This window comes from Penicillium odoratum (assembly GCF_028828045.1).
Source record: "Penicillium odoratum strain IBT 22623 chromosome Unknown utg000001l_segment0_segment0, whole genome shotgun sequence".
Classification (NCBI taxonomy): Eukaryota; Fungi; Ascomycota; class Eurotiomycetes; order Eurotiales; family Aspergillaceae; genus Penicillium; species Penicillium odoratum.
In genome coordinates this window covers 2,014,310-2,041,046 of record NW_026643143.1, presented here as the reverse complement: position 1 = coordinate 2,041,046, position 26,737 = coordinate 2,014,310, and the positions used below count along the sequence as shown (strand labels likewise).

The 26,737-nt window shown below is 49.7% G+C and overlaps 9 protein-coding genes across 9 annotated transcripts; 4 read left to right on the top strand and 5 right to left on the bottom strand.

Moving 5' to 3' along the window:
- Positions 1-2,079: 2,079 nt before the first annotated feature.
- On the bottom strand, positions 2,080-5,667 carry N7520_000746 (putative PAB1 binding protein (Pbp1); the record flags this gene model as incomplete). Its single annotated transcript, XM_057134681.1, has 5 exons — positions 2,080-2,276; positions 2,334-4,634; positions 4,689-4,959; positions 5,015-5,195; positions 5,513-5,667. The coding sequence occupies 5 exons, from the start codon at positions 5,665-5,667 to the stop codon at positions 2,080-2,082; spliced, it is 3,105 nt and encodes a 1,034-aa protein (XP_057000617.1).
- A 1,494-nt stretch (positions 5,668-7,161) lies between these two features.
- N7520_000745 (formin-mediated actin nucleation enhancer) lies at positions 7,162-10,210 on the top strand (the record flags this gene model as incomplete). The annotated part of the gene is made up of 2 exons (XM_057134680.1): positions 7,162-7,224; positions 7,292-10,210. The coding sequence occupies 2 exons, from the start codon at positions 7,162-7,164 to the stop codon at positions 10,208-10,210; spliced, it is 2,982 nt and encodes a 993-aa protein (XP_057000616.1).
- Positions 10,211-10,846: 636 nt separating this feature from the next.
- N7520_000744 (putative GPI anchored protein) lies at positions 10,847-12,356 on the top strand (the record flags this gene model as incomplete). The annotated part of the gene is made up of 3 exons (XM_057134679.1): positions 10,847-11,480; positions 11,564-12,136; positions 12,223-12,356. The coding sequence occupies 3 exons, from the start codon at positions 10,847-10,849 to the stop codon at positions 12,354-12,356; spliced, it is 1,341 nt and encodes a 446-aa protein (XP_057000615.1).
- A 70-nt stretch (positions 12,357-12,426) lies between these two features.
- On the top strand, positions 12,427-13,680 carry N7520_000743 (putative mitochondrial 2-oxodicarboxylate carrier protein; the record flags this gene model as incomplete). The annotated part of the gene is made up of 5 exons (XM_057134678.1): positions 12,427-12,501; positions 12,608-12,618; positions 12,725-12,754; positions 12,816-12,902; positions 12,969-13,680. The coding sequence occupies 5 exons, from the start codon at positions 12,427-12,429 to the stop codon at positions 13,678-13,680; spliced, it is 915 nt and encodes a 304-aa protein (XP_057000614.1).
- A 377-nt stretch (positions 13,681-14,057) lies between these two features.
- N7520_000742 (uncharacterized protein) lies at positions 14,058-14,540 on the bottom strand (the record flags this gene model as incomplete). The annotated part of the gene is made up of 2 exons (XM_057134677.1): positions 14,058-14,375; positions 14,457-14,540. 2 exons carry the CDS (start codon positions 14,538-14,540, stop codon positions 14,058-14,060), a joined length of 402 nt encoding a protein of 133 aa, XP_057000613.1.
- Positions 14,541-14,862: 322 nt separating this feature from the next.
- Positions 14,863-17,379, bottom strand: N7520_000741 (beta-glucosidase; the record flags this gene model as incomplete). Its single annotated transcript, XM_057134676.1, has 2 exons — positions 14,863-17,144; positions 17,202-17,379. The coding sequence occupies 2 exons, from the start codon at positions 17,377-17,379 to the stop codon at positions 14,863-14,865; spliced, it is 2,460 nt and encodes an 819-aa protein (XP_057000612.1).
- A 1,432-nt stretch (positions 17,380-18,811) lies between these two features.
- N7520_000740 (uncharacterized protein) lies at positions 18,812-20,232 on the bottom strand (the record flags this gene model as incomplete). The annotated part of the gene is made up of 4 exons (XM_057134675.1): positions 18,812-19,755; positions 19,806-19,966; positions 20,030-20,129; positions 20,178-20,232. 4 exons carry the CDS (start codon positions 20,230-20,232, stop codon positions 18,812-18,814), a joined length of 1,260 nt encoding a protein of 419 aa, XP_057000611.1.
- An 819-nt stretch (positions 20,233-21,051) lies between these two features.
- Positions 21,052-22,768, top strand: N7520_000739 (fungal specific transcription factor domain-containing protein; the record flags this gene model as incomplete). The annotated part of the gene is made up of 2 exons (XM_057134674.1): positions 21,052-21,537; positions 21,596-22,768. 2 exons carry the CDS (start codon positions 21,052-21,054, stop codon positions 22,766-22,768), a joined length of 1,659 nt encoding a protein of 552 aa, XP_057000610.1.
- A 1,896-nt stretch (positions 22,769-24,664) lies between these two features.
- Positions 24,665-26,209, bottom strand: N7520_000738 (basic helix-loop-helix domain-containing protein; the record flags this gene model as incomplete). Its single annotated transcript, XM_057134673.1, has 1 exon — positions 24,665-26,209. One exon carries the CDS (start codon positions 26,207-26,209, stop codon positions 24,665-24,667), a length of 1,545 nt encoding a protein of 514 aa, XP_057000609.1.
- Between the last annotated feature and the right edge of the window lie 528 nt (positions 26,210-26,737).

Sequence of the window (26,737 nt, the reverse complement as noted above, 5' to 3'; positions counted from 1 at the left end):
CGGCTGCTGTGGTTGCTGTGTTGTTTTGGCCCTGAGGGCTTTTGCGGCTCAATGGCCAGGTAGTGTGTGTCGAGAACAAACGGAGTAGGACTCGAGAAATAGCTTTGAAATGCGGCGAAGTTGATTAGATTCCGAGGTAATGCGACAGGGGGGGGTTTGGTGGAAAGTTGGATAACGGCCCCGCCTTATCGGCCTAAGCTGTGGCCTGTTATTAATTTCAGGTTCCGCTGGTAGATGTACCCTCCATCTCCAACTCTCCACCACACGATGATGTGCATCTTATTTCCTGTCACTAACCTGTCGCCTATCTGGTCGCGAAATCTTTCATTATAATTACGGTAAGTCTCTCCTGGATCTTACCCCAAAACCAAAACAAGCGACCTCGTCGCGTTTCCTATGATGACTACCTGGTAAAAGGTCAGACTCTCCAAAGACCCGACAAATCATAACATCCCATCCGAACCGAAGGTACTCTCACCTTTCAACGGCTCTAAACTCCTCAGCCTTTCTGAAGCATCAACCTGGTCGGGCTCATCCCGCCAGCACTCAACTCACACGCAACGCCTCGCTACCTGCTTTGATCCTACAGACTACCGTGTCGTGTGGTAATTTCCAAGCTTTGCTTGGTTCACGAGCTCGAACTTCGTATCTCAACTCAACTATTCGGTGAACGCAAATACACGGCCAAAAGGCAAGAAGATCGGGCTAAAAGTTTAATGGCTCCCTCGTTGAGGCACTGTGGTCTTTTCTCTATTCGTCTCTCTTGGATGAAGAAGAGGGAGGTTGCGGTGGGTCTTGGGAGTGCTGTGTATAAATCTATGCATACCTTGTGTTCACATGGGGAGGTGTTGGGCCGTTTTCTGGGGTTCCTAAGTCTGCTTTTCTTCCATGAAGACTGATGGGAACCAATGGCTACGGTCTATACGTGGGATTTACGAGTCTTCGGACTCTCTACTGCGCGAAGAGTTTGGGTTTAGTATGAGGAACGAATTAGACCTGGCTGGAAGTGGGAGATTAGTGGGCAAGTGATTGTGATTGCGAGTTGTGGTCCTCATTGATGTCGGAAGGTTGGGTGTTTAGCTTTGGTGAAAGTTGCTGGGAGCACCGCGGTGGATGTGGGTCGGTTTGCCTGGGGCTTGAATGATGACTCTAATAAACTGAAAAGACCTGAGGAGACATGCTTTTGTTTGGAGATTCAACACGTGTTTATGACATGTCGCTAACTTGTGTATGCAGATACGAAGTACTGTCTGACGAGATTATTTGAATGCCAATGCTAGTTGGGTTTGCTATATAGACGTTGCGTCAATCAATCATTATCGTTCAGACATCATCAAGACCAAAGATAACTTGATATAAATCATTTATTGGCTTCCCGCAGGAGCACTAGCAACCACTTAGACTACTCATCATCAGTACCTACAAACTACTGCTTCAACACTCATAAGCAGCTTGAGACTCGGACAAACCCTTATCTGGTTCTGAAACACCCCCATCACTCTCACACTCCTCCTGGTACACTCCAAGGCAGGAAATCCCGCCTCCAGAGCATCCAGATATACTCGATATCAACAACCGAAAGAATAGAAAGAAAACATAAAACATGAGCAAGATAGGAAGAACTGAAAATCTTGACAGGCCTCCCTTCAACTGCCAGTCTTGCCGAGGTAACAGCTGACAATGAGGAGGCTCTGTGGTGGTGACATGTCAACAGCAGTGGCTGTATGTTGCGCAATACAGTAAAGTTTCACCAGCATGTATACCCACAGTTCTGGGGATAAATAGACAATATAGATAGGACCAATCATTGAACCTAGATACACATATCAGCAAGTGTCATTGATACAGAGAAGGCGGTGCGAAAATCACCTGATAAGTCCCATGCATGTGCGCAACATCTCTTGGCAGCGGGTATGAGCATCGCAGCTCACAGGACGAAAGCCGAGATACAGTGCTCGGGGTAATTTGAGAACCGGAGATTGACAACGGTGCAGATGATAGTCATCGCCAAGTCAGTGGGGCGGCGGCAAATATTGACATTGAAGGGAGAAGGTCCGAGATGTAATCATGTTGTGTAATTCATTTGCCTTCATCGGTCACCTCGGCGGAGTGAGTTACAGATCCAGAGTTGGCGGGGGGGTTGGAAGCCATCTGAGGGGGTATCTGAGGAACTTGGTTGAAGTTATTGCTAGGGGCGCGATGCTGGTTCGGGGGAAAATGGTGTGTTTGGTGCGGGCTGGAGGGGAATTGCGGGTAGCCACCGCGACCAGGAGGCGCTGGGACGAAACGGTCAGATTAAAAATTCACGGTTGCAATGCGATAATTATACTAACCATGTCCAGGTTGCGGACCGCCATATCCAGGTTGACCAGGGGACATGAACATCATAGGCTGAGGTGGCTGTCCAGACTGCGAGTTTTGATGCATCATCATGGGAGCGCCACGACTAGGGCTGGGATACCCGCTATGGGGCTGCGGCTGCGGGTAGGCGTGGCCTGGAGATGGAGAATACATTTGCATCTGGGGGTTATAAGGAGACATGCCCTGGGGCACACCCATGTAAGGCCCGTTAGACGGCTGTTGCACCATCATAGGAGCGCCCATTTGGGGGTTTACAAACTGCGGACCGTGACTGCCTTGGTAGTGTCTCATATGCCCAGACTGTGGACCTCCATAGAACTGTGGCATCGGCTGTCCAAATGCAAGCTGGGCGGGAGGAGCCATAGGGGATGGGTATCCCATATGGCTCTGCTGCATGCGAGGGGAGGGGAAGACTTGAGATGACGATTGTGAAAGCTGCATGCGATGGTGATCATCCACATGAGGGCCGTGGTGATGAGTGTGAGGCCCATTAGGAGGTCCAGAAGGCGGCATGCCAGGATTACCCTGCTGGAACTGGAACGGCATCTGGTGCTGAGGAAGGTGGGGGTTGTTGGAAGCAGAACGACCCTGAGGCGAGACAGACGACACGCCAGAGTTCTTAAACATCTGGTCGTAGGTCTTTTCCTCATTCCCTTCAGGGACATCCCATGTTGGAAGAGTCTTGTATGGCGGCGGGATACCACCGTTGAAAATTACAACCCTCTCTGACGACTCAGCATTCTCATTCTTCATGCGTTTGATGGGATTGAACTGATTATCGATAGACGGCCGATCAGAAATTGGGAGTAGCTTTCGGGCCCCGAAGAATGTGGAGGGGGTGACTGCCCGTGATACAGACGGGTTTCGCGAGAATGGACGTGGGCTGGCAGCGGGGCCGCCTGAGGGGGCACCACCAGGAGTGAAAGTGCTAGCAGCAGGATTAGGCTTGAATTCCATGGCGCGGACGTTGAACTTGGCGGAAGCAGAAGTGGGGAGCTGGGGCTTGGGGGGGCTCATAACACGAGGCTGCTCGCTGGCTGGGCCAGTAGGGGGTCCACGAGCATCCTGGATGGGCAACGGGGTAGGAACAGGTCCCATGGCAGTAGGTCCCTTCCGTTGCTGCAAGTTATCGGCCAGTCGTTGACTGAGCATACCCGTGCCAGGGCGACCTCCCTGCATAGGCTGCTGGGGGAATCGACCACCAGATCCAGCAAGTGGACCAGTAGGAAGATACCCTTGGCGGCCACGAGGAAAGTTCTGGCGATCAGCAGGGGCTGCAGGGGCTGCAGGGGAAGCTGGACCAGTGGGTGCAACGGGACGACTTGCAGGCTTCTGCTCGGTGGCCTGAACTGCAGCATTGGTTGGCGATTTTGTATCCCCGGTAGGCTGAGCTCGGTTGATGAGAGCTTCCTGTCTATGCTTATCCTTAGCCAAAATTGGCACCAAGTCCTTGGGCACAGGGGTCGAAAGCTTGAAGTTCTTTGAGAACTTCATCAATTCGTTCAATTTGACCGTTCGATCATAGGATGCTTGGTTACGTCGACGTTCTTGCATCTTCAGCTTCTCACTGTTGGCGAACTGGCGGAAATGATCAAGCACCTCAGCTTCGACATTCGCGGTGGCATTCTCGGGGACGGATCGCTTCGCAGGGGCGGGAACAGGGACAGTAGCAGAAGGAGCGTTGATTGGAGTCGTCTTTTGGTCCACTTCAGTAACGGGCTTAGCGGGTTGTTGTTTCTCTGCAGTGGCAGGCTCTTTGGTCGGAATCTGGGCCGGTGTAGCGACAGGCGCCGGCTGTTTAGCCGCCGGAGCAGGAACACCAGGTTGTCTACGAGCCGGGGGTGTGTATCTGTTTGGCTGCCCTGTAACGAGGGGTTGGAAAGATTTACCGTCGCGTTGAACACCACTGTATTTGGCTTCCTCGTCGTCATCGCCCGTGGCTGGGGCCACAAGACCTCTCTCCTCGCGCATGTGAACATTATCAGTATCAGTGCCTTCGATCTCACGCGCAATGCGAGCCGCCTCCACCTGCTTCTGACGGAAAGCAGGATCGGACCGGTCAATGACGGTTGTGTATAAGTTTTCATCGTAGCTAGTCTTGGCACCGAAAAGTCGTTCGTTCGTCTCAAATTGATCCCAACCAGACGAATCACCCGTGGTGCTCTCGAGTGACAAGTCAACGTCCATCTCAGCTGGTTCCCAGCGCTTCAATGTACGCTCCCGCATAGCGAGATTACCCGAGATGTCACTGTCAGTTCTAAACCCGCTTGCTCCTGCGTATAAATATCAGTACGATGCAATACCCGATGGGATCCCATAGTTCTTACCATTGGACTCTTTGACTGACACTTCCGCGGGGACGACATTTGGCACCGAAATATCTGCCACATCTCGAATATCAAATGACATGGCATGATCAATTCCAGTGCCCAGATAGGGGATGGCTACATCACTTGCACCGTTCACCTTGGAGTGATTCTCATCGACACGTTGCACCATCTTCAGGGAAAACGACGAATCACTGGACTCCAGGGTCGAAGATGAGAAAATACCGGTGAACTTGTCTCCGTTCTTTGTGATAATTATTGTGCGCAAGCCCTATCAGAGCTGTGTTAGTACCGACCATGCAGTTGTCGCAGAGACACTGTCTTACAATAAAACTAGCAAATAGGAAAACAAGGCGGTCATGAGCATGGCTATCAGGAGTATTCGACTCCTTCTGGTTCGGGCGGGGAGATCCCGACTGTCGAGTCATATTTCCGTTGGATGAGTGAGAGGAGCGTTGCGTGATGGGGTTGGTTCCTTGGGTCCAGGCTTTGTGCGAATTTGTGCGTCTATAGGTAGGTGCTTCGGTCAGTGGGTGCGACGGACAATCAATGGACCAAAAATAGGGCAGAGTCGATGAAGCCTCTCATCCCGGCGTCCGCAATTGGCTCTCGATGGCACACAATGCCTAACCTGTGCCTCAGCTCGCGAGAGGGCACGTGCATGGACGCGGTGACCGAGGGGCCCGAGTAGACAGGATGAAAACAAAGGGCATAGCACCATATGCTAAGTCTTTGAGGCAGTCGAAGTCGCAAAATGGGGGATTTGATAGTAGTGGAGCGAGGGGATGTGGGGGTGGATAGGAGATCTAAAGGGAGGAACGTACCGTTGACCACCGTCCCCAGGACTGCCAGATTGTCGGCGACCGTCCCCCTTGGTGCTGGCGCTTGGTCTCAACGAAGAGCGGCCGGTGTTTTGTGCGTTAACAGCATTGCCAGATGAGCTGTTGGCAGCTGGCACGGAGTTCAAAGTAGAAGCCATTGATTGACTCGGGTGGTCAAGTCAGGGCGGGCTTGCGGTCGTGGAACTTCACACGGAAGGTCCGCGAGGATGAGGCACGGAGCCACTCTCACACCGCCTGCACAAACAAGACAAGTTGGAACGTCGAAGGAGGGGGAGATAGAACAGAAACACAACCACAACCACACAGGTATGGAATTTCAATGGCAAGGAAAATAGTAGAGAAGGGGAAGGGGGGAAGATGGAAATTTAAAAATAGGGATTTGTTTGGGGGGGGGGAAAGCAGGTCAGGTGCGAGGAACTTTGGTAATGTACCGTACCAGTGCGACCCTGATTGACAGCGGGATCGAGTTTCTATGGGGTTTTAATGGATCAAGTATAGGGATTGATGTAATCATTTTTACCTTACTTTAAGACTTGGGAGAGTAATGATATCCTAGGAACATGTGTAGGGAATTTTATTATCACTATTTGGTTTGTTGTCATGTTTCTCTTAGTTCTATGTACTACATATTATAACTCGCTACACACATTTATCAATTTTCTCCCTGCATACTGTATACTGTACATATTTGTGGACTGGGCCTAGTTGGCAACCACAGTACCATCGATACGTAGTTTCAATACACATCCTGTAATAGCTGAACGACCGTGATGATCACAGTGTTTGGGGTTAATTATCCGATTACACGATCTGATGTATAGAAATGTCGACCCACTAGCTTCATTTGCCAAGGCTCAACTGGAGGAAAAAGCCCAAGGCAATCGGTATTCCCCTCATCACAATAATCTGTACCAAGATAAAGCCAATGAGAGATATGCAGAGCACACGACTTTCTGATACTTGTACCTGTACTATAGATTTGTTTTAGTGTAAATCAAGTGACTCAATTATACATGATTGGCCAGCAATATATCTCATGGATATGGGTTGTAGAACTAACAATCAATTAAGTTGGGAGTAGGCGATGCGCCCAGCGGGATAACGGTGATGCCCAATGAAACAAATACTGTTAATGAAGAAAGGGAAAAGGGGGGGGAAGAGACCTGATTTCTGATTCAGAGGGGAAGGAAAGAAGAAGCATCAGATGCAAGTCAGAGTCAAGTGGATAAGGCGGGAGTTGCCGAAAGTAATACAGATCCAGATGTAAAGCTGCAAGATGTAAGTTACTAGTTAAGTCACATATTCAAAGGTTTAGTGTTTAGCTTGAACTGGTTCCATAGTTAAAGAGAGTCCGTGCTTTTGTCTTAAAATCACATGTGGATCTATTACAATGATACATTGTATTTACCGGTAAATTTGCTTATCACTCGGCAAACGTCAGTAATCTTCCCCAGTGACGGTTTATACGCCGTATTAAGCTGGTGGCTGGGTCTGGTGCCTTGTTGGCTTGGCATCCCAACTCTTGTCTCTCTCTCGCCCCCCCCATCGTCGCTTATCAATGTCAACACACCCTCGGGCTCTCTGGAGACCCTAATCCTTTCCTTTCCAACATTCTCTGGAATAGGTCGATCATGGCTTCTACTTCCGGTCGCAGCTCATCAGCCTCTGGCCGTTCCCAATCGGCAAAGGGTGTGGTAGGTGTCAGATTCGTGTGCGATACCAAAAGTCCCAAGCTAATTGTGCCTCTCTTCTCCGCGATAGCCCGATAAACAAATCTCTCAAATCGAAAAGAGTGTTACCCACCTTCTTGTCGCAACTAAACAACTACTTGAAACTTTGACTCAGTGGTCTCGAAAACAAGCCTCCGAAACTGACGTGTCCGATGTCTATGTCCGCCTCGGTTACGAGTTTAATTTGGCCTGTCGCGCTTTCAATGCCATCGGCGTCGAGACTGCCGACCTAGGCCCCGTTCCAGACGTTCTGCGCACAATTCTAGAGGACACGTTAAGTCAAGATGCTTCTTCACAAAGTCTCGATCGATACCTTCCCCAAATTCGCGATATTATCATCAACCTACTACATGGCTTGAAGAAGAAGCAGGCACGTCTCCGGTCACGGAATCAGCGCGAGGATGGACGGGGGGGGCTTCCTGCTCGTCAAGCCAGTGCGGGAAGCATATCTAGCAGCAATTCCACCATTGGCCAACTTTACGATGAAGCGGCGGCCTCTACCTTGCCTCAGTCAAACGTCCCGTCCCCCAGACGTCCAGCACGTCGGTACGGAAGCAATGGATCTTTAGAAGACGTCCAGGCGGCCAGTCGTACCTCACCGCCGATACCAGGAGATCCACGCAGCTACTCGGAACGAGACGCATCAAGGCGGGAGGCCCAACAGGTGCTGAGCCAGCCACTCCAAGGGGAATCGACCTCTCAAAACGCCCCGCCTTCAGCCCCTCCAGCTTTCCCGGCCCCGCCGCCACCTCCCAAGGAAGATGACGCGCTAGGTGCTTTGCAGCGAAGTGGAGAACTAGAGCGACGAGCTTCCCGACGGTTCTCCGCATACCAAATCCAGAAGCATCTGGGAACCTCATCCAACGGGGTGCCAGTTCTACCGACTCAGAATTCTCCCATTCCCAACCGGGGGCGGGATGTTCGCGAGTCTCTCAATGCGGTCCGTCTTCGAGGATCATACGCCCACTCCCGGCAGCGGTCTTCAAAAAGTCTACAAGAAACTGCCAAGACTGCTCAACCACAACCAGGCAGCGTTCCCGAGGCGGTGGAGGAACGTAGCGAATCAGCTAACCAATTGGAAGAGGCACAAAACGAGGAAACCCCTCGACCCTTGGATCAAAAGCCCGAGCTGCCAGCGAAGGATCATGTGGAGGCATCTCAGGACCGAGATACGCCGCCAACCTTCCCACGTCCGCCAAAGGGTCCTTCGCTCGAGGAAGCTTTCGATCCCGAGAAGACTCCCGCCAAAGGCAAACGGCCAGAAACGCCAAAGATAGCCCGCCTAGACCCAGCTGACATTGCTACACCCCCTTCTATTGCACAATATGCAGCAGAACAGCCTTCTCCAGGCAAAGAGTTGACCCTCTTCCTGCAGTACAAAAGCAAGATCAAGAAGTATGTACTGCCAGAAGGCATCGCAGACCTGACCATTGGGCGCCTGCAGCTGGCATTCATCGAAAAGTTTGCCTGGAACACTCACAATAATGGTGCGGATTTACCTGAGATCTACATCCAAGATCCGATTTCTGGTATCCGACATGAATTGGAAGATTTGGCCGACGTCAAAGACCGTTCCGTTCTTGTATTGAATATGGATAGCCTAGACGAGGTCAAGAAGCATTTTGATGAGAGTTTTGGAAGTGTTCGTACTCTCGTGGAGGGTGTGAAGGAGGCACTGGCTGGCCAAGGGACCGTCATTCAATTGGTTCAAGCCCGTCAGCTTGAAGCGGCAAAGGAGATGGCTCGCTTGGCTGCTGCTCCCCTATCATCTGTGCCTGTGACTCCCAGTACTGGCACCCCTAAGTCCCAGATATCTGCCAGCGGAAGCCAAATTGCGGAATTGCAAAGCTTGCGTCGCGATCTGGCCGTCTTACGCCAGACCTACTCCAACTTCACATCTGATGTCACCAGTTCGATGAGCGAAGTCCGTGCCAAAGCAATCCAGGTCAAGACTGCTGCAGAACATGTTGCCGTTCCCACCTATGAGGGAGATGCCGGCCGTGCGCGGGTCAGAAGTGGTAAGAAGGAGCTCAGCGATGAATCGGAACGTCTTGTTGCACGCGTGGACGATCTCCAGGATCTGGTCGAAGATCTTCGGAAGGACGTGGTGACACGAGGAGTCCGGCCTCTTCCGAGACAGCTTGAGGGGGTTAGCCGCGATATCAGCAACGTCATGAAAGAGATCAAAAAGATGCAGGACTTCCTTGGACGTGAGAAGCCCATTTGGACCAAGATTTGGGAGAAAGAGTTGCAGTTGGTCTGCGAAGAGCGGGATCAGCTCACTATGCAAGAAGATCTTGCTGCCGATTTGCAAGACGATCTTGAGAAGGCGGCCCAGACCTTTGCTTTGGTGGAACAGGCAACCAAAGAACAGGCTATGGAGAAGACCAATGGCGGTGGCGTCGTTGGAGCGGTTTCATTGCGGGCCCCCTCGCGTACCCTTGGAATTGACCCTACTGTTGACCCCATGAAGGCCAAGGATGGTGTTTTGGGTGAGGTTCGTGCGCTACAACCCAACCACGAAAGCCGCCTCGAAGCTATTGAGCGAGCCGAGAAGGCTCGCAAGAAGGAGCTTGAGACACGCCGCATCGATCTGTTCCAAAAGGAACTTGGTACCTTTGTCGAAGAGGGCAAGCTGAAGAAGAGCGGCGGTATCGAGGAGGCCGAACGACTTCGCACTGCCAAGGATGACCGTATTCGCAAGGAAGTATGGGAACGGCAGCAGGCTCGCAATGCGGAGATGGAGAGAGAGGAGGCTGAAGCTGCTGCCGCTGCCGCTGCTTTGGAAGAAAAAACCGAAGAAGAGACAGAATCCAGTGAGCCGGCTCCAGAGGAAGACAGGGCGGAGTCTCCGAAGAATGAGGATGATACTCCGGCAGAAGAGGAGGCCAGCCCTGAGAAGTCCACGGAGCCCGAGCAAGCCCCTGAATCTGAATCCGAATCCGTCTAGATTGGTACTTTTCTTCCATTTGACGTTCCCCTTCCTTGCGTTTTTTGAATGGTCCCATGTTGTTGCATTTTTTATTATACCTAGGCGTGTTTTCCTATACCATGTGTCCTTGCATTGCCTGTCATTTACTGACGATACCCTGCCACATCTGTGGTCTGTTTCCCTTATTCACAACGCATGGAGTTGCCCAAGTAGTTAGTTCCAATCGTCGAGCATATGTGTTTATCTATTCATTACTTTCCCTTACATGGAAATAATCTTTCCCACTAGCTCCAGTCAAAGTGGAGCAGTATAAACAATAGAGCTTAGACCCAAAACAAACTCCAGCCATCAGAATTTCCCAAAGCTCAGACGCCACTTTCTTCTCTTTTTAGCACATGATCTTCATGATCGCCTGCACTTACAATCCGAAATTCACTTTCCTCGCCAAGCCACGTTTGGGCCCGCATCAGCCATCAGCCCCATCTGAAATAGAGGTCCGATCCCAGACGCAAGTGCCTAAGCCATTTGTATGACAACTGTTCAACCGTCTTTTTCGTGAGAATCCGATCGTGACGCAGATTCTGACAAGAAGATTGGCACCCAGATCGAGATTTCTGCCCACAGCAACTGTGTTGATCCGCCCGCTTAGTCCCCATGCAACTCATACCGCCATTTGCTCTCCTGCTATTGAGTGCGGGCTTTATTTGCTCAGCAACAGAATACGAAAATTCCTCTCTGGAAGCACCGACACATCCTAGCAATGACAATGAAAATAACCATGACATCCTCCGACGAAACTACGAAATCGAGTCCCGACTCGCCCAAACGCCCATCCATGGCCTGAGAAAAATGAGCCCCGATGAAGGCGAGAAGTTCTTTCTGGATTACTGGAGTTTCGGGACCGAGTCTCAAGACTTATTACGAGAAGATGCTCCAACCAATGATACCGTGGATGAGGATCTTCCTTTGAATCTTTTTCATCCTAGATCATATCCCTTCCAACATTCATTTCCACTTGAAGCCAGTCATGGTTTTCTGGGGTCGAGGGATTTTAAGTGTCCGACTGGTACACTTGCCTGTACATCGATTGGGCGGTCCGATCGGTGTTGTAGTATCGGGGATGCGTGTGAGCATGTTCGGGATACGGGATCAGGAGATGTAGGATGTTGTCCGAATGGGGAGACGTGCTCTGACGTAGTAGGGACTTGTCCTGGCCAAGAGACGACTTGTTCTGAGGAATTGGGGGGAGGGTGCTGTATACCGGGATATGAATGTGTTACAGGTGGCTGTAAGTATATATCTGTTGTGAAGTATCCGTTGCAACTTGCAATGTCTGCGAGAATCTACTTGCTAAAAAATGAAAAATCATAGGCGCTCTTGTCACCGTCATTACTGTGACTATCCAATCGACTGTGGTGTTGTCTACAAAGACATATTCCACCGCTCCGCAGAGTCTTTACTCGTCCGTGTCCACTGGCAGTACAGCAACTACTAACACGGCAACTACTGAAAGTCTGGCACCGCCAGCGCGACCGACGGGGATATCAACTTCCACGAAACAAACCACTAGTAGTGTGAGTGTTTGTCCGACGGGGTTCTATGCATGCTCCGCTGTTTATGGTGGTGGTTGCTGTCAGACTGGACGAGACTGCGATACAACCTCGTGCCCTACCTCGCGGTCGACGACATTTACTTCAGATGGAGTGACGATTGTTATACCCGTTACGACAGGAAGTGGGACAAGTAGCGGAAGTATAGGGAAGTGCGCTACGGGTTGGTTCAGCTGTGCCGATACCGTGGGGGGTGGATGTTGCCCTTCAGGGTATACCTGTGGATCAAGTTGTACGGCTGGGGCGTCAAAGACAACGGTTGCCAAGGAACAAGCAACAGCGACCAGCGGTGGGAACAAATTGAAGATTTCATGGGGACTAGGATTAGGATTGGGTATATTGTTGATTTAGATGACGAATGACGAATGACATATTTGATGTTTGAAATGGAAAATCGAAACCCCACGGGGAATTAGTCAGAACCGGCAGTTCGTTCCTGCGGTGAGAAAGCTATCCGAATTCATCACCGAATCTCGCCGACACCGGCTAATCTCATCTTCTATTCTCCTCTTCTTTTCATCGCTTTGTATGTCTTCATTTTTGCCGATAATTAATATTTATCGCTATATATCTTACTCTCTGAACCCGTCATTCTAATCTATCATCCCAGGTTATCTGCCCACCATGTCTGACAAGCCGCAAGCACCCCTCCCCTTCGTTTACCAGTTCGCCGCCGGTGCGGTGGCTGGTGTCTCTGAGGTATGACTTCCTTTCCAGAACTACACTGTTAAATCCAGTCTCTCTCGTTTGGTCGGATTTCCTCTGTTAGATCCTCGATGGCTAATGTGTCTCCCCGCACGGACAGATCTTGATTATGTACGCCCCAATCTCCCCATGTTACGGGCGCATAATGCCCCCTTGACAAAGGATTGCGCGCTTTATTTCACCAAGAAATCCACATCTAACAATGCGCGTCCTTTAGGTACCCGTTGGACGTTGTCAAGACTCGAGTGTAAGGATGCCTTCCGATGGACAATTATTCGGAAGTAGCAGGAACACTAACATCCCCACAGTCAACTCCAGAGCGGTGTCCCCACTGCCGGTGCAGACCACTACAATGGCATGTTCGACTGCTTCCGCAAGATCATCAAGCATGAGGGGTGAGTTTGAGCAATTCGGAATGCAATTGGTTTCAGATCAGACCTAATCCGGATTGATCCCCGCAGTTTCAAGACCCTGTACCGTGGTATCTCCGCGCCCATTCTGATGGAGGCTCCCAAGCGTGCGACCAAGTTTGCGGCCAATGACAGCTGGGGTGCTTTCTACCGCGACCTGTTCAAGGTCGATAAGCAGACCCAGAGTCTGGCTGTTCTGACCGGTGCCACCGCTGGTGCCACCGAGTCTTTCGTCGTCGTTCCCTTCGAGCTGGTTAAGATTCGTCTGCAGGACAAGGCTTCCGCCGGCAAGTATAGCGGTATGCTAGATGTCGTGAAGAAGATCGTCAAGACCGAGGGTCCTCTCGCCATGTACAACGGTCTCGAGTCCACCCTGTGGCGCCACATCCTCTGGAACGCCGGTTACTTCGGCTGTATCTTCCAGGTCCGTGCCCAGCTGCCCACCCCCGAGCCCGGCAACAAGAGCCAGCAGACCCGTAACGACCTGATGGCCGGTACCGTCGGTGGTATCGCTGGTACCCTCCTTAACACCCCCATGGACGTCGTCAAGTCCCGCATTCAGAACACCACCAAGGTTCCCGGCCAGACTCCCAAGTACAACTGGGCCTGGCCTGCTCTCGGCACGGTCATGAAGGAGGAGGGCTTCAGTGCCCTGTACAAGGGTTTCACTCCTAAGGTGCTGCGTCTCGGACCTGGTGGTGGTATCTTGCTTGTCGTCTTCACCAGCGTGATGGATTTCTTCCGCAAGATCCGCGAGGAGTAAGCGCATCCGTGCCACTCTTCTCCAAAAGTATGCACTTCTTTCTTGCCGTCAATTCATTTATCTCACCAGCGAGGGCTTGATCTATGCATGGTCAAACTTGAACCGAGGACATTTCGACGACTCAACCGATATGTTGGTCCCCATATACCCTGCTTTGCAAACCGCTCGTTCTATCAAATCTATCAAATTTTGATAGACCATGTCGAGCTTGTTACTTTTATTTTTGTTTCGCTGTACCACTAAGCAGAATAGAGTATATGCCTGCCAAATGGATATAGAGAAAACTGCATTTTGAACCAATCTTGTCTCATAATGTATTCACTCGCATCCAGAAAACAGAACACAGAAAACTAAATTTGAAGTAAAGAGTAGGTATCTCAAGCAGAAAAAATATGAACATCACGAGGATCCCTCTTCCCACCCTTATGTAGTTCCGCAGCCAACTTGAACCCAAATACACACAGCAAAAAGATGATAATAACAAACGTCGCTGATACCATCATACAGCAATTCTGATTACTTCTCCTCCGCTCCCTCCTCTCTTGTCGACGATCACATTCCTCGCAATGGAAATGTACCTGCTCTTCATTCTGAGCAGCAAGATGAATGACAGGCGTATCGGTATCGAGATGATGCGCATGCTCGTGCCCCCGATTCTCGACGTCTAGTTCATCCGCGACAGGGATGTGGGAATACTGTTTCGCATGTGAGTACATTCCAGTCTAGTATTGCCCAAGTAGCTAAGCACCTAGGTACCTGGGAGAGTCTCTACTTACACCGGTAACGGGATTCGAGGGACGTTGCTCGAAGAGCTCTTCGTAAGCCGGAGCCGCTTCTTGGGGGGTGGAGGAACCGCCCATTATTGTTTGGAGTTTTGTGAGTTACGGGAGATTTGAAGTGGTGTTGGTTGGATTCCAGGATAGATTCGGGGTGGAGGTGAGAAGGTTGTCGGATCGAATGCTTAGGACATTTGAAGCTGGATGGGGCTGAGCACTTGCCAGGATCTCTATTTCAGGCAACCGTAATAAATACGAGTGTTTGCTTACGGTTGGGGGATCTGTGCGCTTATCGTAAGGCTTAAAGTTTATTTCCTTGGCTTTTGTGTGGAGTATGTATTTTATTAACTCTCCAGTCATATCATCCATGGATGAACACAATATATGTCAATACCTGTATCCATGTCTAAGTCGAAATCAGAGTAGCGTTCAAATTAGAACGGAAATCCCGACTACTGAACCCAGCCTTGAAGGTGAACTTTCCAGTAGGAATACGCCAGTCCTGGGCAACAACATCCCAATAACTAACATCCCTGCGCATCAACTCGAAAGTAACAGTCTTCTTCTGTCCCGCTCGAAGCCAGATCTTATCGAATCCACGAAGCTGGCTTGGTGGGGTTCCAGCCGGTGTTGAATCGGGATATTCAACATAGAGCTGAGGAATGGCATATCCGCCGACGTCTCCGGTATTGGAAACTTCAGCCTGGAGTGTGTACACAGTATCCCAGAGAGCGGGATTGCCACCAGGCTGAACGGGTCGTTTCTCAGGAAGAGCAGTGAGGTTACCGGCTAGCTTCGTTTTCGGCTTGAGGTTCTGAAGGTCGAAAGTAGTGTAACTTAATCCGAAGCCGAACTCGTAGCGTACGGGAATATCATGCGCGTCGAAGTATCGGTATCCGACTTCGAGTTCTTCGTTGAACCAGCTTTGCCAGTCATATGTGTCGTTTGTTTTCACGGCAGTGGTTATGGGGGCGTTGTAGTCGGACTCGTTGTATGCGATCACATAAGGTAGTTTGGCGGAGGGGTTGACGTCTCCGTAGAGGACATCTGCGATTGCGTTTCCGGTCTCTTCGCCAGCGTAGTGCTGGGCGAGAATTGCGGTGACGTTCTCGTTGTCGGCAAAGGGCATGGTGTTGATACCGCCTGAATTTGTGATGACGATGGTGTTGTTGCAGAATTTGGCGACGGTTTCCACCACGGCGTTTGCGTTCCAGTCTAGCTCGAGGTAGCTGCGGTCTTCACCTTCTGCGGAGTAGGATTTCAGGAAGACGAGACAGGCGTCGGGGTGTTGGGGGATGGCTAGGGATGATAGGCCGGTATCGACGATTTGGGTGTTGTTCAAGTAGGATTGAACCAATGTGCCGTCCTTGCGGGCTCGAGCAGAGATCGCTTCTAGGGGATTGGATAGGTAGCTGAATCGACAGGCACCGGAGCTTCCTGAATTGGCGAGAACGCCAAACTCGTAGTTTCCTAGGGTATCTTGTCCCTGTGTCAATGGACCGGCGTCGTTTCCTGCGATGATCAGGTTGCGAGGCTTGCGGAGGGGCAAGGCATTCTTCTCATTCTTCAGGAGAACGGTTGAGGCAGCGCCGTGAGCACGGATCATAGCACTGTGGTTGCCTCGCACGTCACGGTTGCTTGATCCGGTGAATTGCCAGTCATACTGCCAAGTATCCGGGGCCGAGTCCACGTTCAGTGGGCCAACGGAGGCGTCGACACTGGGGTAGTGTCGCTCTTGACCTAGCCAGAAGTAGGGGGTCATGATGCGGACAATCATGTCATCCATGCGGTCCATATCAACAGTACCGTTCTTCAGCGCCGAAGTGAGGTTTTTTCCGAAGAAAGACCCTTCAGTCCATAGCTCACCATAAACAGTGAATCCACCAGGCATAGTCATATCCATACCACTTTCAATAGATGCCACTCCACTGTGGGTGGCACCCCAGTCTGACATGACATATCCTTGGAAACCAAGCTCAGTCTTCAACAGGTGGTTGAGGACGTAGGAGTTTTGGCAAGAATGAGAACCGTTCACACGGTTGTAGGAGCACATGGCACTAGCGACACGAGCCCGAACCGCATTCGCAAACGGCCACATGTAAATCTCGTGCATGGTCCGGTCATCCAAGTTCGAGGAAACCGAGTCCTGAACGTAGGTAGTAGCGTTGGCATCGGGGTCGTATGTGGGGTTGCGTTGTGTCTCTTGCTCGTAGGCAATAAAATGCTTTGCGTTGGCCTGGACGCCGGCATCTTGCATGCCAGTGATGGTCTCTTCCATGCAGACACCCGTGAGGTAAGGGTCGGCGGCGAAGCCCTCCCAAGTACGACCGTTATAGGGACTGCGGCCCAATGGTCCACCAATGGGACCCAGAATGACGTGGGAGCCCTTTGCCTTGTGCTCTTTTGCCAATGCATTGCCTCTCTCGTATAGCAACTGTCGATCCCAGGTTGCGGCAGCGGAAACGCCGCTGATGAAAACACTGGAATAAGAGCCTTCTTCGACACATTGTGGTCCGTTTTGTAGACAGAGACCACTGAAATTCAGACGTGGGATGGGGAGGATGTTGCCAACACAAGGACCAGGTTCTCCCGTTGCCATTCCAGACTTCTCTTCTATTGTGAGTTTTCTCACAAACTGCCGTGCCTTATGCAAAGCCGTCTCCCAGCCACCAGTGCCATTAATCTTCGCTGTGTTGTGTTAGCATGAACTGGAGCAATAGTATCTTGGAACTACATATGACTTACGCGAAGGAAAAACGGGAGGAGAGTGTCCATCAACACCCAGGATGGTAGTGTTCAGTGGCTGGACATAGCTGAATGCAGTACCAGGGTGGTCAACGGGAGGAGTCTGACAGACCTCAGATCCCAGTGATGGGACGGACAGTAGAAGCCAAGCTCCAAGGATGGCTTTAGGAGATATCATCGTGACAGGTGAGCTCCACGACCTGTTTCTAATAGAGCATAGCAGAATATTCACGAAATCTGGGCATAATCCCACTCTTAAATATTCATGTTGGTTGACCTTGCCCAAGTTTCCAAGGTTCTACATTCCACCCCGGATGGCTCATGGCTCCACTCGTAGGTGACATGGAGAAAAGACCTCGTGACGAGAAACACTCAAACCACGGAGATGGGTCCTTCATTTCTGGAAAAGATCGACAAGCCAACGTCAAGCCTCAGCCGTGTCTGGCTGATATATGAAAGTATAAACCAAAAATCACGGTATGCCGAGCTCAAAGGTAAAATCTTCATCTTAATCTGTTTTCCTTGGCGTCGGTATGCCGAGTTGTTCAGACTAGATGTGACTTTCTATTGCTGTTGTTTATTCGCGTCCTTCAGAGTCAGTAGGACTCGTTAACTTCTGGGGAAATAAACTCACGCTAGTCATGCGAAAGATGCTAATGGTAATTAATGTGACGTTGGGGTATGCCGATGACGTTATAAAATCTCGGACCAACTTCGGCTAAATCCAATCCCTGGTCTAACGGCTATACTAAATAGTACGGGTATGTGGATTGAATACACGATTCCAGGCCTTTGTAACAAATATGAGAACCATGGACTTGTGGTAAACTTTTAATTCGTGACAATCATCTTGATTCGAGTAGTTTGTGCTGTTATTCACACTCGGAAAGGCCCCGAGGTGTAAGCAAAAACCCTTCCCCACAACCCCATGGAGGCCGATTTTTCAAGGTTTTTTCTTCGGGTTCGGCAATGTCCGGCCGCTCGGAATACAACCGGCTATCCCCCGACACCGGACACTGCATTGACTGCATTGGCCTTGTTAGGAGACAGTTGTTCGGGAAACTAGATTTGGCGTCCATCTATTATACCTGGGAACTAAATTTTGAGGGTTGGGCCTAGTATATTACAATATGAAGCCGAAGGAAGTGATAATGACAGAGAAGTATAATATTGAGAAGCCATCAGGGGTTCGATGCACTACCTAGTTGACTTTCGGCATTTGCATATCCGATAACTCTCCGCATATACCCACAGCCAATGTTTGCGAGATCACTGTACCAGAATAACTCGGTACGTAGCGGATCAACGCGCCATTTTACGAAGAATGCTCGCTTTATACTCTATTTAGGGCAATGATCAACCAAATGAAGAGTAAAATGACGTACATGAGAGATTTTATCAGGAAAAGCAATTTTGCTAGAGCGTTCAAATGTTTATCCACTTCCAAAACTTTCGAGACATTGAGGGAAATACATCGTTGGAATGAGTGCCAGAATATTAGTGGTTCCATTCAAATGTTCCTATATATAGATAGATCCATCCATAGAAAAGACAAGTTCGCGCTGGGTCACTGGGACGGCTATAATCACCTGCCTCCAATTCAATTATACCTAGGCATACATAGGCAATTCCTTGGGTATCTTCTCTTTATACACAGGAGAAACATCTATCTTCGGCGAGAGTATCTTACCCCAATAGTACCAGACAAGAAATGATACAGCGGTTAATGGCACGGTGAACACCCAGTATATCCAGAATTTGTCGGAGACCGACCAGCCAAGTTCCCGATCATAATTGAAGAATGACATGCTGAAGATAGCAGCAAGAAAGGTTGGCGGGAGGAAGAGGAGGGTCACAATTGCGATTGAGTTCATGTTCGCACTGTCCTCACGTGCGGCTCGGCTAATGTCAACTGTAACCCCTGCATCGTATTGTGCGACTTGATTGAACTTGAGTTGAATCTCATTCTGCAGTCTCTTCTGGTTGGAAATTGACCGGTGTCGAATACTTTCAATGTGGCTTTGGTAGAAGGACAAGCGGCTAGAGATATCCTCAAAGGAGGTATCCTGGGAAGTTTTCGATGCGTACTTGTCTCGCCGGGTGTTCATATACATTTCATGTTGTCGAATTATATGGTCCACATTTTGTACAGCCACGTCTAGCGACTCGGTAACATGGATTGCATGCCGAGCGATATCGTGCAGTTGTCGGTAAGCTGGTCTGGGTCTTTTGGGAGACTTGTTCTTTTTCTCCTCCTTCGCCTCTTTTTCAGCCTCTTTCTCAATGCCTCGAACACGGTCACGGATTTTCCAAACAGCATCTTCTTGAAGTCTAGCGACCTCTTGCAGTACATCCGAATACACCCAAAATGGATCGTTAAGCTTTCGTGGGTCTGGATTTAGAAGTGGCTCCGACAGATCTTTGGTTGGGTCAAGTAGAAAGACTCCCATCTGGTTAGTCTTTGGGAGCCACCGCGTGGAGACGTTGACCTTGGACCAGTGATACTTATCCAAGACTTCGGGGACATGTTTCATCTCGAAGAACGACCAAGTATCTAGATCACATTACTATTGGTTTGTGAATGAAGCCACCAAGTAAACTCACTGAAACCGGTGACTTCACCTGCAGCTCGAGTAGCCTCACAGCCAAAATACCCGTTAACATTATTCAGATGTGGCGAGTGCCAGAGCTCAGGCATGCAGAAGGATTCCGTGAATTCCTTGCGAAAATCATGGGATTCGCGACCCTCAGGTGTGTGCGCAATTCTGATAAAATCAGCTCAAATGTTGACTTCCAAGGACAAAACCAGAAAAAACCCCCCAACATACATAACAAAAACTTTTGTATCCTGCGATATGATGCGAGGTGCTTCACTCGGACTGTCCGTATATAGTTCATCCAGTCTAGCTTGGGTTGTCTGCCACCCGTCTAGAAGACAGTTAGTACTGAGATAGACAGAAAGGGGAAAGAGCTTACCTTCGTTCCACTGCATAACAGATACGTGACATGTTGCACTGCTTCTCTTCCCCATTGTTTACAGTAAGATGGAGGATTCAGGGGACAGATGTGGCATTTCAAGCTTTTTCAAGAAAACGCTACTAACGAAGTCGGGAGAGCCAGTCTGCCTTGCCATAGGGTTGATATTGAGGCGCTTTTGATAGACCGACTTTTCGTATATTTCCCTCAGATCTAACATTCTCCTTTGTTGGGTAATTTGACACGTCAGAGGATTTCGGGTGAGACTGCGCAGGCGAAGCGGGGCAGCGAATGAGAACAAATCAATTCAGCCGCGCGCGAGAACCTGCGCAGTCTCATCACAGCCCCTATAGCCCGGGCTCTGACCAAATAGCACTTCGTGCCCGGGCGGTACTAGTAGATGGACAGAAATCCGATTTCGACTGAGGCTCTTGTTCAGGTTAATATTTGACTTTGTTCAGACCCGTGGTCATGTGCCCTCCGCACCGAGATTCTACCACTAGCGTTAGCGCTATTTCCATATCAGACACAAATTTCTCTATACTAGTATCTTCAATTCGTAGATATTATCATTCGGTTTCCTAATTTGTCAGAATAAGCTTATTTCTTTATAGACTTTGGTGACACGTGCACGTGTACTACCATGATAACTGTATCTGAGACCAGGATTGGTCTTCATAGAGCTGTTCGTGAATGGTTCAAGTATTTACATAATTTATGGTTTTCTACATATTTTCGTTCCATCAAGTCAAATCAGGCCACTAGAACCCCAAGTTCCCCGCACTTTCGGGGCTTGCCGAAAGGGACCGAGCTCCACATTACCGAGGATATGACCCTGACATCTTCACACAACACCGGATCACAATCCCAAAAAATGAACGAACGGGCCCTCAAGCGTAGGAAGCCTACGCCAGGAATGGCCCAGAATCCGGCCGTTTTTACCACAATTCCCCTTGACAATCTATTGGCCGAGGTCCACCGACTCCTCGGTCCAACCTGGGCATTGCCACCATTCGATAATCTATTACCGGCATATCTGAAGCCTCCATCTTCGCGTTTACAGATAGACGATCTGAATTACCTTATAAGGAAAGGCGCGTTTGATGTTCCACCTTCCGAGCTTGGTCAGGAAATTTTCAAATCATATATCCGCCATGTCCATCCCCACATGCCATTTTTGGACCTGGATCTGTTTTCAGACGCCATTTTCAATGCAGATCCCAGAGATGGAGAAATTAGTCTCCTTCTATTCCAGGCAGTCATGTTTGCGGGAGCGTTCTTCGTGGACTTGAAATATCTATACGCGGCGGGCTTTCTCTCGAGGCGGAGTGCTCTGGAAGCACTGTTTCAAAGAGCTCGGGTAAGAGGCAAATATTTTCCATACCGCGATCTATGTCCCTTGACTAACATTGTTCTAGGCCCTTCATGATTTTGACGCTGAAGAAGATGACCTCGCCGTCCTACAAAGCCTCCTCCTGATGACATACTGGTACGAAAACCCGGAGCGAAACAAAGACGGTCGACACTGGATCAACATTTGCGTATCTCTCGCAACAAAAATAGGCCTCTACCCCGACTCCAACACCAAGACCGCATCGGGAAGATTTCAAAACCTTTTATGGTGGAGCATGTTCACTCGCGACAGATTAATCGCCCTCCCAATGCAAGAGGCCCCACTTATCAAAAATGAAGTATATCTTCCTATACCGGTCCCCACAGCTGCAGAACTAGGCATATTCCCCTCTCGATCCGGATCGAGCACTGACTACGCCAGCCTTTGTTACCAAGATAACGGGGACAGCCTTGCGCTCATTTTCATCGAGAAAATCAAACTATGTCGCTGCATCAGAGACGATTTGTTTTCCTGGAATTCGCGTCTACATCTAAGTTCCAAAGGCTCAAAAGCACGCAAAGAAAGTCTGACCCTATCAAAACTGGATCTGGACGACTGGCTCGAGGCACTGCCCCATACAATCGCCTTCCAGCCGAAACCATTCCTAACGCCTAACGACGCAGACGTGATATTCCACGTCCACTGCGCATGGTTGCAGATGGTTTATTGTGAGATCCACAGCACTCTCCACCGGCAATTAGAGCTCTTCGAACATGAGGACACACCTCGTCAGATCTCGGCAGGTTCCCCGGGGTGTCCGGTTCTACTCGGCGCGGTGGAAATGACAACTGTCATCCAGGATTTGACGCAGAAACACCTTATATGCTATCTACCCACCAGCAGCGTGGCTATGGTTCTTCGAGCAGGTATCATTCATATTCAGCAGATGTGTACCGGTGATGCCCAGGTAGAGAGCACAGGTCTTAAGGGACTTGTGCAGTGTATCCGTGCACTACAGCAACTCAGTAAAGTATATGGTTCTGCGCTTTTCCTTACATCGATACTCGGGGGTCATGGCAAGGGTCCATTAGGCTCTTCTCCACGAGATCTTTTGAAAAGTTTGGATATGGATACGCTAGATCGTCTTACTTCGGGGTATCCTGACGCTATGGGGTCGGATATGGTCAGGATCAGAGAACCGTATGATGTGGATGTAATTGCTCAGTTGAAGACTCGAAGAGAGAGTATTTGTTATTAAGAACTTCATCTGTTATTCCTTTCCGGCCAAGTATCTTGAGTTCAATAGATGAACCATTTATTGAATCACGCACTATTAATCTGATATGTCAGAGGCCATAGTGTTCTTTAATGCGCCGAACATAAATTTTAGGGTTACTAGATTACTCGTGTTACGTCGCACAGCCTTATATAGGGCCTCGTATAGTTAGTCTTATGCCATCTGCGTATTCATAGTAAGATCTTGAGCCGATACGAGCCAGAAAAGCCATGGAAGCCCAAAGAGTGAAGTGCCTTACCTGCCCATGTACGCACCCTCTGGTCCCATTACAATGACTTCTGAATATATGTTCGTGACTAGACAAAGGGCAAAGATGCTTGTCAACTATATAGCATGCACGAAGACATTCGGATAAATTTTAAGGACTATCAAGCCAATAATTCTTTGAAGATCATGGCAAATCGTCTGTCATCTGTGTTCCACTGCAGCATCTTTCGCATGAACTTGAGGAAAAGGACGTGATTCGCGCTTTAAAGATATTTTCTGAATCTTACAACGATGTTTTGGGGACGCTGACTTGAGCATTGCATTTATCTATGTTTTTTTAATGTGCCTGGGATAGCTGAATACTCAGAAAGGGGAGAGTGAAATACCAGATTGATACCAATATTTCTGGATTTATAGAGATTTGCGAAGGGAAAACGCCGACGGAGGACCGAGAAGTACTCGTCAATCCCTCTGCTTGGGTCAAGAGCCTTGAAACCTGATGATCGCATAGCTCGATAGAGGGCTGGTTTCGGCGCCAAAAGCTACGAACAAGTCCAACCGAAAGCATATTCATTAGAAGTTGAAGGAGTGTTTTTCGAAGGTGATATGCTGACTCGAAGGTTATGCTCAATGAATATATGGATCAAGACTACACAGAAGCGAATGGGCCTCGTTGTTATAATAGCGAAGCATAGGGCGATGAAGCTGATCCCTTACAGCATTGCAGCTCACTGTCCTATACAATTAACTTTATTCCGTAGACCTCGTCACCACGATAACAGCATCTAGTCCCCTTGTCTACTTCCAAGGTTGTCTACGCCTAGATCTCGCCAAATTGTGTATTCAATATGGAAACATCTATATCTTTTCTTCGTCAACCCAGTCCACAATCAAGAGGCTGATGTCCACTGCTTGTGGAAACAGAACATTTGGGAACATTGAACCTCTCAGTAAGTTCATATAGATATAAGTACGTTTTTAATCAAGACTTCCAAAATAAAGCATAGCTATAATTGCTATTTGGATTACCAGCAGCCAATGTTGAGAACTACCAACTCAAATGCAAAGATCAGAACGGGTAGAGGTATAAGCAGGATAATATTAGGGCCACAAGAAACACGCAATAGAGAGAACGTGTAGCGATCTGTGGGGAAAAAATTCAAACTGCAATGTGGAACACGACCAGGTCAGATATCACGAAGAACACGTTGTAAGACTAATACTAAATGCGATTGAGATGTAAAAAAAGTTCAAGGGAATCGGGGGTATCGATGGGACAAAAAGAAATAAGAACGAAGATCAGTCCGAGAAGACAAACCCCAAAAGCAACAAGAATAGAATCATGAAGACATGAGGGATCGAGGCTCCAGCTGTAGGTTATTGGCGAACATTCTCTAACCCTCGTGTATTTGGCCATCATTACCTGATCCGCTAACGAAGGAAAGGGGAAATCAAACACAAAAACAGGAAAAATAGACCGTAAGACCGTAATCACAGAAATGCGTTAAAACAGAAACATGCAAACACAAAATTACTCCTCAAGAGCTATGGCTCTCTCACTCCTTGTACGCCGACTTATCGGGACCTCCGTTAGACGCCGGGTATGCAACATGTCACCACATCATAATCGAAATGAGGGAAATCTGTAACTCAATTCATCTCCATTCCATACTCGTCTTCTTCCTTGAAGCTCATTCCGGCGTGTCCAGAAGTGCTCCAGTATTGAGCCTGGCCAGATGCGCCATTGGTGCTGCTGGCACCACTGTGGTAGGATGGGCTCAAATTAGGTGGGGTGAGTCCGTCACCACCCTGCATAGCGTCACCGGCGAGGTTGGTGTGCTTGGGGACCCGCAGACCGCTACCGGGTCCTCGGGTGTAGCTGAAAGAAGTGGGGTCGTTGATCTCCAAGGCATCGAGGATCTCACTGCGCATGCGCTTCTCTTCCTCGGTGGGTTCAAATGGCCAAGTGCCACCCAGACTGCTGATCATCTCGGCGAGTTCAGCTTCTTGTTGGTACTTAACATGCAAGGCCCACATGAGATCGCGCATCCAGCTAACAGCTCCGTTCAGGATATCACCTTTATTCGGTCCTTTCTCCTTCTCTTCGATAGGAAGACCCATGGTGATGTTACCAGGTGTCGCGCGTCGTCCGTTTCCCCCTGCAAGAAGGGAGGTGGCAGCATTTCCGCCCACACCAGCCATAGAAAGAGCGCTGTTATTCACGAGCTGCTTGCGGACCTTGTCATCTTCCAGTCGGTGCTGCGGTACCAAGTGGGATAGATCCTGAATACGTTCGTTAATGTTGTCGCGACGGCGACGCTCGACCAGATTGTGAGAGGCACGTCGACGTCGACGCTTGGCCTCCTGTGATTCAAGGTCTTGGGCACTGCCCGGCATGTGGTTATCAACCTTGGCAGGCAGGGAAGCGTGTTTTCCAGACTTGAGAATCTCTGAGATGCCGGCATGGTGATGCTGGGGAGGTGAGGAAATGGGCGAGTCCACGTAGGAATGCGCGCTGGTCGGGGTTCCATCCCATTGGTTGGACAATGTCTTCTGGTGTCGAGCTTGCAACCCGCCTGTACGGATCGGTTGACCGGGGAAACTGCCAGACTCCGGAGTACCCAAGTTCAGGGATCCAAGGGCGGGAGTTTTCGGGGTCATGGGGCTCCGACCATCTGAAGGCACGCGTTCCATGTTCTGCAAGCCGGGGCGGCTCTTGGCATAGTTCTGGTCAAAGGAGCCTGTGTGCATGTGGGGGTTTTGCTGGTTCATCCGGAATTGTTCATAGTTAAAGCTGTTTTGGACGAAAGGGCTGGCCATTGGGGCATTGTCCGGGGTATTAGAGTAGAGATGTGACATCTGGCTCTGGTGACTCATGGCGATACCTCCTGCGGATTGGTCCTGCATGTAATTCATGTCATTGCGCTGGTGGCCATTGGGCGCGCTAATTTCCAGGTCCAGGAGTTCATCGGTATCAATTCCTGAGTTTCCAAAGTTGAAGCTGGAGGACATATTCTGTTGCGAGCCGTAGGAATACGGCATAAATCCGCCTTGGTGCATGTTCAGATCCGAGGGGTCCACGGCCTCGTTGGGGTTTCCAAACTGGTTACCCATGGAGTAACCGGAGTGAGACATCATGAAAGGATTGCTGTGATCGTCAGATTCGTGTTTGATGAAAAGACTTGCTTCCGCCATTTTCCTAGACACCAAGGGTTGTGTATGAAGATTGTGGGGCAGCGCGGGGTCGGCGAAGTGGGAGAGAAAGTCGTTCGCGCCGAGTTACTGACCCTCTCTTGATATATGAAAATGAACAGCGCAGTGGCAATTGTCACAGCGGTCAATGGGTGGGGATCCAAAATCTGGAAGATCTATTTATACAGCACGTTAGCTTCGGATGGTTTCACCCGCGGAAAGGGGGCAGGGTAGGTCGGCAAATGAGAATGCGCTTGCCTGCGCCGGCAAGCCAACGAGGCAACCACATTGACACGCAGATCATTTAAAGTGAGATCGGGATTATTACCTTTGTGAACCAGATAAATGAGATACCTTGATCCCGGAAATCGCGAGGTCAAAGAATGTTGGTCGCGGAGGTGGGATGAGTCGACGGGTTCGGGGAACAAATTGTCCGGGGGGTTTGCAGATCGGAGGGTCCCAGGCCGAATAGACCGGGGATGGAAGTCGAAGACAAAGGAGTTTCAAGGAAGATCACACTGTGAATACCAG